The sequence below is a fragment of the Cryptosporidium hominis genome (assembly GCF_000006425.1).
Source record: "Cryptosporidium hominis TU502 chromosome 3 CHRO013193, whole genome shotgun sequence".
NCBI classification, from domain to species: domain Eukaryota; phylum Apicomplexa; class Conoidasida; order Eucoccidiorida; family Cryptosporidiidae; genus Cryptosporidium; species Cryptosporidium hominis.
In genome coordinates, this window is record NW_667266.1 from 1 (window position 1) to 12,940 (window position 12,940).

Below are 12,940 nucleotides of genomic sequence, written 5' to 3' on the forward strand. Positions count from 1 at the left end.
ATTCTGTAGAAATATTCAAACTACTATTCCATCTACAGGTATTACCTTTAACTAGGGAGCTGACAAATTTAGCAGGTTTCCTTTGGTCGAAAAGTTTACTTTTCTTAAGAGCAGAGAGGAATGAATACTTGCTTCTTCATGAATTTCATAAAGGAAAATTTGTGACGCCAGATTGCATCCAACGTAACCAGAAATATAAGATTAGAGCAGAGGACTCATTAATATCTGAAATTGATAAAGACGATAACAATTCAAAAAAGGAAGAAACCTATTCAGGAGGTTTAGTATTGGAACCTATAACAGGACTATATGACTCATTTATACTTCTACTAGATTTCAACTCGCTTTACCCATCAATCATCCAGGAGTTTAATATTTGCTTCACTACACGAGAGCCCACTGACTTGGGTCCAGATACAACAGAAACCCTTGAAAGCAGTCCTCTTATTGATAGGAATTCTAGCTCAAATCAATTTGATAACACCATACTTCCTGGAATTTTGGAAAGCCTTGTAAAGAGAAGACGTCATATTAAGGAAATTCTAAAAAATATGTCATCTGGTACAAGAAAGAGCCAACTTGAGATACGACAGCTTGCGTTAAAGCTCACTGCAAACTCTCTTTATGGCTGTTTAGGATACAAAAACTCTAGATTTTATGCAAAGGACCTTGCATCAATCATTACATTCTATGGACGCCAAATCCTACAGAAAACTAAGTTGAAAGTTGAGGAAGAAACCAAGCTTCAGGTAATTTACGGAGACACTGATAGCATTATGGTTAATACAAATATATTCGATGATGGCAATGGCGAAGGATATTCTCATGTTCTAAAATTAGCTTCTCAAATCAAACAGATTGTGAACAAAGACTATACTAAATTAGAGCTGGATCTAGATGGGGTTTTACAGAGACTTTTGTTACTTAAGAAAAAGAAATACGCTTGCATTCAAATAGTTGATTTTCATCGTAAACAACTCAAGCTGGAATGCAAGGGGTTGGATTTGGTCAGACGTGACTGGTCAATTTTAACTAGAAATGTCTCAACACAATTACTAAATTCGCTGTTTTCTAACGAACCAATTGACACGGTAATAACAAATATATTGAATACCCTAGAATCTTTAAATGAAGCCTTAAATTCGAATTCTATTCCGCTAGAAAGTTTCATAATAACAAAAACGCTAACAAAGCTTCCTCAATTCTATTCTGACCCATACCTTCTCCCTCATGTAATTGTTGCAAAAAGAATGATTTCCTCCGGTTTACCTGTTTCTTCAGGTACAGAAATCCCATATATTATTTGCAAGGAAGTTAACTCACAGTCATCAGAAGAAGTTGCCCCCAAAAGTTCAATACTTTCTAAAAGAGCATATTCTCCTGAAGAAGTAAAATCAAATGGGCTAAATATTGACATTGAATGGTATAAGACCCAACAATTACTACCACCGCTTTCAAGACTATGCGCTCCAATACCAGGTTTAGAAATTAGCAGAATTGGCCAATGCCTAGGTCTTGAATATAAGCAATATAGCGAAATAATTCATAAAGAAGACTCTGAGCACCATGGAGATTTATTTTCAACATTCGAGTGGAAGAAAAGTCCAGAAACTTATACTAGTGTTCCAATTACAGCTAATATTGATTGTATCCAATGTATAAAGGCAGGAAATTCTGAATCAAGCTCCGTTTTTGATCTTCTTAAAGAAAATAGATGGGAATGCCAAGTATGTAATAGTCAATTTCCGCCAGAATTCCTATCTAACTGGCTTCAAAACCACCTTAGAACGCTAACCCTCGGATTTTACTCGGCCTTTCATGGTGTCTGTAGAGAATGTAATATTCAAACTAGAAGAGTGTCATTAAAAAATGGGTTCAACTGCCCACAATCTCATTGCAAAAGTAAAAAATCGCTAATAAATGATCTTTCTCCACATAAAATTTGGCTATATCTTGATCACTGGTTATTTTGGCTCTCTTTAACGAATGAAAATAACAATTCTTCCAATCAAAAGTATCAGTCTGAGAAAGATATTATTATACAGACTCTATTAAAAGATATAATTCTCAATTTCATGAACATAAACAAGTACAATCATATCCAAATGAATGATTTATTCGTTCTTCTGAAGGGAAAGGATAAGAGAATCGCATCTACATGCTCAAATGATTATTTATTGTCCAGTTTATGGAACAAAAATATAACTTCTTTAGGTTCTTAAGATTTGCTAAAGTTTTTAAATAACATTTTAGATAACTCAGATAACCAAATTGTCGCCCACTATTTTTTTGTGAAATTGAATGTTTCACAATTATTGCTAAACTTAAAGAAAAATTAAATATACAATACTTATTTTCAAATAAGATAGAAATGTAGTAGGATTATATAGATAATTAAGCAGAAATTATTCAGATTGTTTATTTTTCCTAATGCTGAGTACGACTAAGAGTACGATAATTATCAGCAAACAAATAGATAATATTCCGCACAACATCTGTACGCAAAAGTCGGTTGCAGTGTTTCTGGCAATAGCCTTCAAAGATATGTTAGCTTTATAAATATTATCTTTTACATTATCCAATTCATTCCGGATCCTGTCTAATTGTTCTTTTTGAGTATTCATTTTGTTAAGAGAGTCATCTCCTAGTTTCTCAGTATACGTTAGAGATTTTTTCATTCTTATGATTGACTCATCCGCTAGCTTTATTAAAGCATCGCCTTTTTTATAGTCTGTTAAGTCGCTATCATTCAAAGATTGAATATCTTCGTTAAAATTTCGTTTCATATTATATGTAACTTGTTCTGTAGGAATTAGTGCATTTTTTGTCCAAGATTCATTAATATTTCTAATACGGTCATTTCGAGAATTAAGAAATTCCTCAAATTTTTTTTTCTCGCTTGGTTCCTTTAATGATTTGAGTTCAATTTGAATAGACTCTAATGCATTGTTAATATTCTGGGAACAAAACGAAACAGTAGAGTCCCCAAATTTTTTGGTTTTCGAAAGATATTCATATCTTGAAATCAGTGAGTCCAGTTTTGAAAATTTAAACTGAATCTCTTGCAAAAGCATTTAATCTATATTTAAAAATAAATCAGCTTTTATTCAAAATAATTAAGGACCACGTAATAAATTTTTGGCGCTAACTACTCTAATTAAATGCATGAAATTCGAATAGTTTTTGGAAAGCCAATTTTTGTGATTTTTCAATAATTTTTGATAGCTCACAAGAAATAAGCTCAAAAGATGGTCTCATTTTTCTATCTGGATTAAGAATTGATTTTATAAGCTTATTAAGCTCAAATGGTACATCAAGTTTTTTTTGAATAGTATCTATATTTGCAGCATTTACTACCATAACAAGGCCAGGGCAAAAACCATCAAAAACAAAAGACTTCGTTAACACCTCTAGCATACTCATTCCAAATGACCACACATCGCTTTCCTTAAAAAATCCCTCTTTTCTTAGTACTTCAGGTGCGGCGTAATATGTATTCCCATAGTCAGTAAAAGGTGAATAACCGAGTTTTGAATCTATAGATATTGCAATTCCAAAATCTCCAACCTTTCCAATACCATTTTTTCCAACTTTAGATACGAAAAAATTACTTAATTTTAAATCCCTGTGCAAAATACCTAGTTTGTGTGCATGTTCCATGCCTATTGCAATATCTCTCAGCCAAGAGAGCATTTCCAATCTACTTGCTGAATATTTAGATCTGAGTTTTTGGAATTCACCATTATTGTTGTTAATTAAATATTGATCCATACTTCCGCCTTCGCAATTTTCCAACAATAGAGCTTCACAACCCATATATAGCTGAGTAACGCCCAGGCATTGCACAATATTTGGATGTGGCGAAAGATAACTTAAAATCCTTGCTTCCCAATTCCTCATTTTAACTGAAGTGGGAATATACTTAAATAAATTTTCTTTTAATATACTCTCTCGCCTATACTTATAAATATAGCAAATCGGTAAATTATCTACGCTTTTTAAATCTTTGCTTTTGTTATTGTAATTGTCCAAATAATACTCTAAAATATCATTATTACTATTTCTATATTTAATTCTCTCTTTAGAGCCCAACTCCTCATAATTTTCAGTATCAAACATGAGAACTTTACAGATAACTTCTTGAGATTTATACATCCCACTTAATATAACGCAATTATAATTACTTGAAATATAGCTTCCTAATTTTATTTCTGACCGGTTAATGTAAGGCAGGATACTTGAGTTTTTAATATTAAGATTTTCAATCAGAGATAAATCCATGTAATCAAGAAACCCCCAAAACTGCCGAAACAATCTCAATATAAATCTTCTTGAATAATTATCCGAAATTCCGAGCTTTTCAATCAACTGATCGTTAAGAATAGGAATGTCACTCCCAGATAATTTATAATTTTGAAATATCATCGCTTCTTCTAGTAATCCATTTGAAAGTAGAATAAGGGAAATAGTTTCACTACTCCATTTATAACAATCGCAAGCATAAATAGAAGTTGAAATAAGTTGTTTAAATATTAAGGTTTTGAAATTATTACATGTGCTGTCATGTGTATTAGCCCCATTCAATTTTATTGATTTTTTTTCATTAGTATAATTTTCAGCGATTTTAAAATTTTCATTTTCAGTCAAAATATCAATTTTTTTTTGTTGGTAATTATTATAAATATCTTTTGAATTATATAGAACTATAGGTTGATAAATAGCTTGATTATTTATCTTATACAAGTTTTCAAAGCCTCTCGTGAATACATTTTTTTCAGTGAATTTAAATTCTTCTATGTTATACAATAACGAAGTATTTGAATTTCCCGAGAGTTTAGTTTGCTTTGAATTAGAAATTAAGCAAGCCTCTAATACTTGTCTAGAATTGTTAGTTTTACTAAATTCATCAACTTTTAAGTTTTCAGAAAATGTGTTATTTTTCTGTGTTTTTTTATCCAAAATAATTTCTGTTTCTTTTCCCCAAATAATTTGTGATTGATATGAATTTGAATCTCTATAAAAGTAATCTTTATAACCAAATTCAATCATAAAATTAGCTTGTAATATATATAACCCTATTGCTTGGTCTTTATACCACATTCCCTCATAAATAATTTTGCTTTTATCAGCTAAAAAACCCCATCCATGCCTCTGGCTTTCCAAGGTTTCGCCATAATAAAAAAATATTTCATCATCATCAATATCGAGCAATAAATACAAATTTTCGATAGAAATTATTATATTTTCTTTCTGAACTTTATTTTTTTTGTGTGTTATTCTATCATTCCTTAATTTCTCAATAGTAGTATTCTTTGCTTCTTTGTCGTATAATCCTATTCCCCCGCTATTAAATACTACTAAGCTTCTTATCTCCAAATATTCCGTCTTTGAGTATATATTAAAAGACTCCTTGTGCATTTTTTTGTTTAATTGCATAAAAATCAGTTTAATTTTGGTTTATAATTTTAAATAATATAAATATATTCATTTGAAGTGTTATCTTTCAACAGTAATTAGTACATATTCTACTTTTAATATTTTGAAGATATAACAATTAGTTGTTTTAAATAAGCATTCTATTGTTGCCGTTTCCATTTACTTTACTCCTGATCGTTTTAACCCATTTGGCATGTTAATTACAATTAAAATGCAATTTATTGGCGGATGATTTTGGCGCTCATACGTGTCTTAATTCTTGAAGTCAAATATCTTGGATTATTTCTAGCTCTTTTTAAATAGGTAAGTTTTCTATTTATCTAGAGAGGTAACAGGGATGATTAGAACTCTACTATAGTGCAAATAATGTTCGTTTTGAACTCCTTGCGCTACAGTAAAACCTGGAAGTACATATACAATGCCAGCTGTCATAGTTACTCTGACCTTATGGCCTCTCTACTTTAGAGTGTATTAATTTTCACAGCTTTTATTGTAAATTGTTGAGAAAGGTTGAAATGTTGTCGAGTCTCAAGGTGAATAAATGAAGTCAATACTATAATATAGTTTTTATATAGACATTACTATTACGCTATTTAATTCTTAATTATATTTTTCTATGTCGAGTATGTTCTGTGACTTTCCAAGTTTACTATTATACGTTCAATGTGGTCATTGGGTAGCCTTGAGAGTGATGGAATTAAACTCTAGGAAAGATTAGGTTTTCATACAAGCTGGGATGCTTAATACTTACCTTTGCTTCATCAGGAGTTCTGGGTAATAGATTAACTAAAGATGCTATTTCGAATTCGTGTAGTTTTGTTGTTTCATCAAGGGCCCTGAAATTAATATTCGTTAATTTAATTTAGATTAATTATACATATGACTTACTCTCTAATTAGTATAACAGATGCTCTATTTTTTATCTTTCCAAACTTATATGAATAGTCGTAAGCAGACTTAATTAATGTGTGAGCTTCATCAGATCCAGATGGATAGGTTCTCATTCTGTCTTCAAGTAGCAATCTAAGTTCACTCAAATTAAGGCATTTTATTCCGTTTAACTCTAAATTTTGGATAAGAATCAATTCATAAGATAAAAGAATAAAGTTGCATTGGTAAATAATTTAATTTTTGAATACAGAACTAGTAATTAATTTATTTTTTACGGAATTGAACCGAAAATAATAGGTAAATATATTGAAACCTTGCAACTCTATAACAAAATTACTGAACATACCTTTTCCAAACTCTAATTTTTCGATATCAAAATTATCATCCGACATCCTTATTTATTATTTAAAAAAAAATAGATAAATCAATTTTTTAATGAATTTTTCTTTAATATTTAGCGCTGAATGTAAAATTTTTTTTTTTTTTTTTTGATTGATTACAATCATTAATGTAACAGATTTTTATATGTAAAAGAATGAAGGTAAGTTAATTGACATTTTTAATTTTAAATACTACATGTTATTAGGTTGCAGTGATTGGATGTTGCCATGGCGAACTCAATCGGTTATATATGGAAGTGGAGAAATATGAAAATGAAAAAAATGAAAAAGTTGATTTAATACTATGCTGTGGTGATATGCAAACAATAAGAGACGAAAGTGACTTACAAGATATGGCAGTTAAATCTCATAGATCGAAAAAAGGAGATTTTTGGGAATATTATGAAGGATTAAAAAAAGCTTCTAAATTGACTATTTTCATTGGTGGGAATCATGAGACTCCAAATGTTTTAATTCCACTTTATTATGGAGGATGGGTGGCTCCAAACATTTTTTATCTGGGTAGTTCTGGAGTTATTCGAGTTGGAGATGTTAGGGTTGTAGGTATTTCAGGTATTTATAAAAATTATGACCATTTTAGAGGTTATTATGAATCAAAACCATTCACTGAAGAAAGCAAAAGGAGTTGGTATCACATTAGATGGTTTGAAATTCAGAAATTGTTACTAATTGAGAATATAAAATCCAACTTTTTAGGTTCTAGTGAGTTGAGAAAAGTAGATGTGATGATTTCTCATGATTGGCCAAATGGGATAGAAAGATTTGGAAACCTAAATTATCTTATAAGAAGAAAGCCGTATCTTAAAGAAGATATTGAATTAGGCAGGCTTGGAATTCCTGGATGTATCGAACTCATTGAACATTTAAGGCCAACATTCTGGTTTTCAGGCCATCACCACTGTTTCTTTGACGCTTCAATAGAATTTGAGAATCAACTATATTCATCTGAATTTAGAGCAATTGACAAGTTTAAAAATTCAAATTCGCCAGTAAGATATTTTGATATAAACAGTAATAAAAACGATGTTCGTATTTATCTAGATTTTGAGTGGCTAACGATACTTAGATCTGTTAAAGCAAATATTCCAAAAGGAAATTATACAGTAGACAAAAATTCAGTTCCAAAATTAAGTAGGCCAACCAAATCTGATATTAATGCTATATATAAAAATCTTAAAGAAGTAATTGGAGACTTTGATGAAAATCACTACGAATGGCCTCTATGGGACCAAGCAAATGGAAATTTTAAAAATTTACAAGATCAATATAATTTTATTAACAGAATTATTGAATAAATTTATCCATTCAATAAATTATATATCATAAGTTTTTAAATTGGCACTATTATAATATTTTTTTGAATTACAATATTCTGTATTAAAATTATTACTCGTTCTAAATTGGCATATTTATTATCATTATCATTCAAATAACTAAATACTATCGATTTTCACAGTAATAAAAGAAAGATTTCTAATACATTAAATTCAATAGAATTAAAAACAGTCTCTAAAGTTAATGTTTTACTTTCACTAAGCTAAATTCGCAATTAACAAGAAATTTTTTTTATAAAACAGAACGACTTAAATCAAGTAATATTTTTTATAAAGAATGATTTCACTACCAAGCTTATAAAATATTCAAAAACATGAATATATAGCTTCTAAGGTAAATAATTTTCAAATTACTAAAGCTTAAATATTGGTAAAGTTTTGTATTAAGTGCTTTAAAGAACGCAAACTAAGTTTTCAAGCACACTTAGCTGGGTCTTCCTTAATCATTTGATTTTATATATTAAATATTGTCAAACTATTTTAAAACGTTTGATACATAAACGTCCAATGTTTACCTGTTTATACTGTAGGAGATTTTCATATCTAAATTACGAGCTCCGCAATAGATTGCACCAAAAATGAAGCTTTGCACGCTTTAAATGGCAATTAAGTAAACAAAGCAAGAACAACTTGCTCATGAGTAAAAATTTTTTACAAAAAGTACTTAATTATTATTCTACACTTTATCGAGAAAAATTCTAATTGCAATAAATCATAAATCATCAATTTAATTATAAAATTTAATCAGATAAATTAAAGTTACTTTGTACGAAATATAGTTTCAAAATGAATATTTAATATTATCAACTTTTTTGTACATCAATAATACTTGCATAAAAAAAAATAATTAGATTCAATATTAACTACCCCACACTTGGCGGGAATGTCAACCCCACACATTCTGCATATTTTTTGATTGCAAGTGGCAACAATAAACAACATTAAATATCAAGAATAAATTTAGGTCAAAAATAACTATCAATTTAAAGTCTATTTTTATTCTATACATTTGATAATATTGTTAGATTGAGGTAACATGTATTGCAAAACTCCCAAAGAGCAATAACAACAATAGACTAAATTCTTTAGTAGAAATTAATATAAAGCAGTGAATAATTCAAGTAGGAAAAAAAATGTCCTCAAAAACAATTGACAATTTCGATAATACCTGTTTATCAACGCCTAGGCGTTCCAAAAATATTGAAGATGAAACAATAGCATTGGCTCCTGATGCTCGAAGAGCAGTACGTAAACAACTTAATATTGAGTTTATTAATGCTGGGGAGTGGTGTGACGAACTAGACAACTTAAAAAATGAAAATTTTTTCGAGAATATGTATGAGAAAAATGTATCAACCCCGCTACCGAAGGTATTTAGCATATCTTCTTTAAATACTAAGCATTTAATTACCCCAAAACGGGGACTTAACCGTGATAGTATTTTAAGCACGGGAACTCCCAGAGGAAAAACTTCCCAATATTATCTTGACCTAACGTATGAATGCGTAAGTATATGTGGGAATGACAGCGATCCTGAAAGTTCTTATGAAAAGGATCATTCTCCAATCAAAAATATTGATATAAATGAAAACATAAAAAATGCTTCAATGGAAAAATCAGAATATTATAATAGCCGTATACTTTCATTATGCAAGAGAAGCCGTGATTCATTGGAGTTTGATGCTGGAAGTGATAGCCCAACTGAACTAGTTCAAATTATGAGCAAATCACTAAGACTAAGCTAGTAAAATTATCTCTTGCTATTTATTTCTAAAACTTTTAATAATTGAATTTAATGGAATTTGTACCCGATTTCCTATTTTTGTCACAAGGTTTAGAAAACATTTGGGTTTAATTAAAATAATTGAGAAATATTTAACTTTTTTTCCCCCTTCTTGATTACTTTCCAGCATTTCATTATTGTTGTAGACGTAAGCATGTGTACTTGTCCGCGCTGTATTGCAAATATATATTAGTTGAAAGAGCGAGCAATGATAATTAGGTTTGAGAAAGGTAAATGACAAAAACAAAAAAAAAGTGACTCTCTATGATATATGATCAGCGCATCTTTAGCTTAACGTATTGTGATAAATAGGGTAATTTGTCACAATGAGTGACACTTCCTCAAAACAGGTCACGCTTAATGATATAAATCAAGTAGTGGAAATAAGTATAGGTAAAAATAAGCAAAAAAATGAGAAAATACTGGGTAACTTCTCAAAAAATGAATTAACACACATGGGAATAGGGTTCATTACTGTATTTAAAGCAGCAATAGGAACCGGAATTTTGTTTTCACCAAAAGGAGTAGTTAATACGGGATATCTTTTGAGCGCGCTAATCATGTTTTACTATTGGGTTTTGAATGTATTATCTACATTTCTTTTAATGCAATGTGCAGATAGAGTGAATGGGAATTACTCTTCCATTGCAATGCATGCAATGGGCAAATTTGGAAAGTTTTTATTGGAATTTTCATTGATTTCAACTGCAATTTCGTTCGGTTCAATATATGTAACATTTATCACAAACAATATACAAGATATTATTGCAGGAATCCACAATTGCTCACCAGAATATTTGAACTATGGATCAGCTCTTATTACTTTTTTGCAATTGATTATATACATTCCATTGGTATCAGCCAGAAAAATACAATCCCTTGCTCCTGTAATACTATTTTCGAACCTTGCTTTAATAACAGCAATTACTTTAGTTCTTGTACAATCATTTCACACATTAATCAGAAGCCACTCTAAAAGCTCCTTTTATAATATTCCTGCAATTTCGGATGTATCAAATATTCCAGGATTTGTTGGAACTGCGGCATATTTATGGGTTTGCGCTCCAGTCACGCTTTCATACTATTCTTCTATAAATAATCAAAGAGAAAAGAGATTTTTTACATGGATATATTTACTGGCCATTTTTGTAGTTTTCATATTTGCTCTCACATTCACATATCTTTGTGCGTTTGCCTATGGTGAAAGCACTCTTTCTGCAATCACCTTAAACCTACCGTTTACTCCAGTTGCGATGGGTGGTAAAATTCTCTATTCAGCAAGTGTGTTACTATCATTGCCACTAATGGTTTATCCGATGAAAGAAATTTTTTCAAAATATTCATTTGGTTTATCTCAAAAAATTCTTCCAAAATCCGAAATTGAATTTAAGGAAGAAAATCCAACTAAACAAGAGTCTCTAAATAAGAGCAACTCTACCATTTCAATGGAAAATGCTAGTTTAAATGAACACATAATTGTATCTTGCGAAAAACCAGGGACAGATTTCTTAGAAGAGGATCGTCCATTCCCACCAAATTTTGATTGCACTAATAATTGTAACTTAAAAGAAACCAAGCACATTAAACTGAAAAAACTCAAAACCGAAATATTTGAGGTTCAAAAAGAAAATATACTGCCATCTTTTTGGATGATGATATCTTGCATATTTATTACTTTTTTGGGTTATATTTTGCATGATTCGCTTAGCAATCTAATTAATTTAATTGGAGGACTATTTTGTGTTCCATTAAACATTTTACTTCCTGCATTATTTCATTTCATTATTTTTAGAAAGGAAATTGGAATTAAATTAATCATAATCGATTTTCTACTTATTATTTCTGGCATATTTACTTCAATTCTAGTAATTTGGTACTCTATACTAAATTGGAGTACTGAAAATCCAACCATTTGTACAATGAAGAATTCCGAATGGTTTAAATAGCCTTTTTACCATTATTATTTATTCAACTAATATGATATATCAAAGACATATGAGTTGTTGAAAATACCTTAATATATTTTTTAATAATTATTTCGGATAATTATAAAGATTCATTTCTTTGTTTTGAAAGAAATGTATTCAATTTTTTTAAAACTGTACAGGGTTTAAAATTTGTATTATTTAGTACTACTTCTTGTTTTTGGAAATAGTAAAACTGATTGATGGTAGGTAGTTTCATTTCAGAAAAAGTCCAAGTAATTATATATTTTATTTATTATTTACATTTACAATTTGTTTGAGCAATAGCACAAATTTTTTTTTTTTTTTTAATTTTTTAAATTCCTATTATTCAGATTTAAGGCATTTGGTATTGCACACAATAACAATTACTCATTTCACTCAACTAATTGAAAATGACAAGCAAAATATTATTTTTATCGGCATTAATACTAATATATTTAAGTATTTTAGTAGACTCTGCATCTAACGATTCCCCTAGGAAAGCTAGCGAAGTCCTGGAAAGTAGTACTGGCTTAAGCACACAAAACGAAAATAAAGATGCGCATTTGCAAGAAACAACTTCATTAGACACAGAACTATCTAATACAGCTGCTAGCTTTCAAAGTGAAACTATTCAATTGATAGTTAGCAAAAAGCCTGTAGACATTTCTGAATCTTTAGCAAATTTTATAGCCAAATTTTTGGTTGAAAATGCGGAAATGTTAGTTATTTTAGAATTTGAGACAAGATCGTTATGTTTTAATAGTATATATTTATCTAAATTTTGGTCAAGCCTGAACAAAATTACTTCAACTGAACATACACTTATTAAAGGGCTAGTAAATTTTTGGGACGAAGAAGATGATACTGTACCAAATAAAATTGTCGAATATATGGTTAGAAGACATAAAGATTATAAAAGAGTTATATTGAAGGATTATAGGAGGCTCAAAGTTTCAAGACATAAATTAATGCTAAATAATTTAAATAATTTCAAATGTTCAAATTTGAAAAACGCATTTGTATTATTAATATTAATTTTTGAAGGGAATGATGAAGATACTTTTTCTGTTTTATTACTATTTTTATTGATTTGCTCAGTACGTATTGTTGAAGGTAATAATTTTAAAGAAAAATTCGAATTTGATA

At 29.6% G+C, this 12,940-nt stretch overlaps 7 protein-coding genes across 7 annotated transcripts; 5 read left to right on the forward strand and 2 right to left on the reverse strand.

Moving 5' to 3' along the window:
* Positions 1-551: 551 nt before the first annotated feature.
* On the forward strand, positions 552-2,222 carry Chro.30484 (DNA polymerase alpha, DNAPol alpha). Its single annotated transcript, XM_661421.1, has 1 exon — positions 552-2,222. One exon carries the CDS (start codon positions 552-554, stop codon positions 2,220-2,222), a length of 1,671 nt encoding a protein of 556 aa, XP_666513.1.
* Positions 2,223-2,405: 183 nt separating this feature from the next.
* Chro.30485 (hypothetical protein) lies at positions 2,406-3,074 on the reverse strand. Its single annotated transcript, XM_661422.1, has 1 exon — positions 2,406-3,074. The coding sequence occupies one exon, from the start codon at positions 3,072-3,074 to the stop codon at positions 2,406-2,408; it is 669 nt and encodes a 222-aa protein (XP_666514.1).
* A 79-nt stretch (positions 3,075-3,153) lies between these two features.
* On the reverse strand, positions 3,154-5,436 carry Chro.30486 (sexual stage-specific protein kinase). The annotated part of the gene is made up of 1 exon (XM_661423.1): positions 3,154-5,436. The coding sequence occupies one exon, from the start codon at positions 5,434-5,436 to the stop codon at positions 3,154-3,156; it is 2,283 nt and encodes a 760-aa protein (XP_666515.1).
* A 1,522-nt stretch (positions 5,437-6,958) lies between these two features.
* Positions 6,959-8,023, forward strand: Chro.30487 (ENSANGP00000013430). The annotated part of the gene is made up of 1 exon (XM_661424.1): positions 6,959-8,023. One exon carries the CDS (start codon positions 6,959-6,961, stop codon positions 8,021-8,023), a length of 1,065 nt encoding a protein of 354 aa, XP_666516.1.
* Positions 8,024-9,195: 1,172 nt separating this feature from the next.
* On the forward strand, positions 9,196-9,807 carry Chro.30488 (hypothetical protein). Its single annotated transcript, XM_661425.1, has 1 exon — positions 9,196-9,807. The coding sequence occupies one exon, from the start codon at positions 9,196-9,198 to the stop codon at positions 9,805-9,807; it is 612 nt and encodes a 203-aa protein (XP_666517.1).
* Positions 9,808-10,171: 364 nt separating this feature from the next.
* Chro.30489 (hypothetical protein) lies at positions 10,172-11,791 on the forward strand. Its single annotated transcript, XM_661426.1, has 1 exon — positions 10,172-11,791. The coding sequence occupies one exon, from the start codon at positions 10,172-10,174 to the stop codon at positions 11,789-11,791; it is 1,620 nt and encodes a 539-aa protein (XP_666518.1).
* A 413-nt stretch (positions 11,792-12,204) lies between these two features.
* Positions 12,205-12,940, forward strand: Chro.30490 (hypothetical protein; the record flags this gene model as incomplete). Its single annotated transcript, XM_661427.1, has 1 exon — positions 12,205-12,940. A coding segment is annotated over one exon (736 nt), but the record flags the coding sequence as incomplete, so codon positions are not given.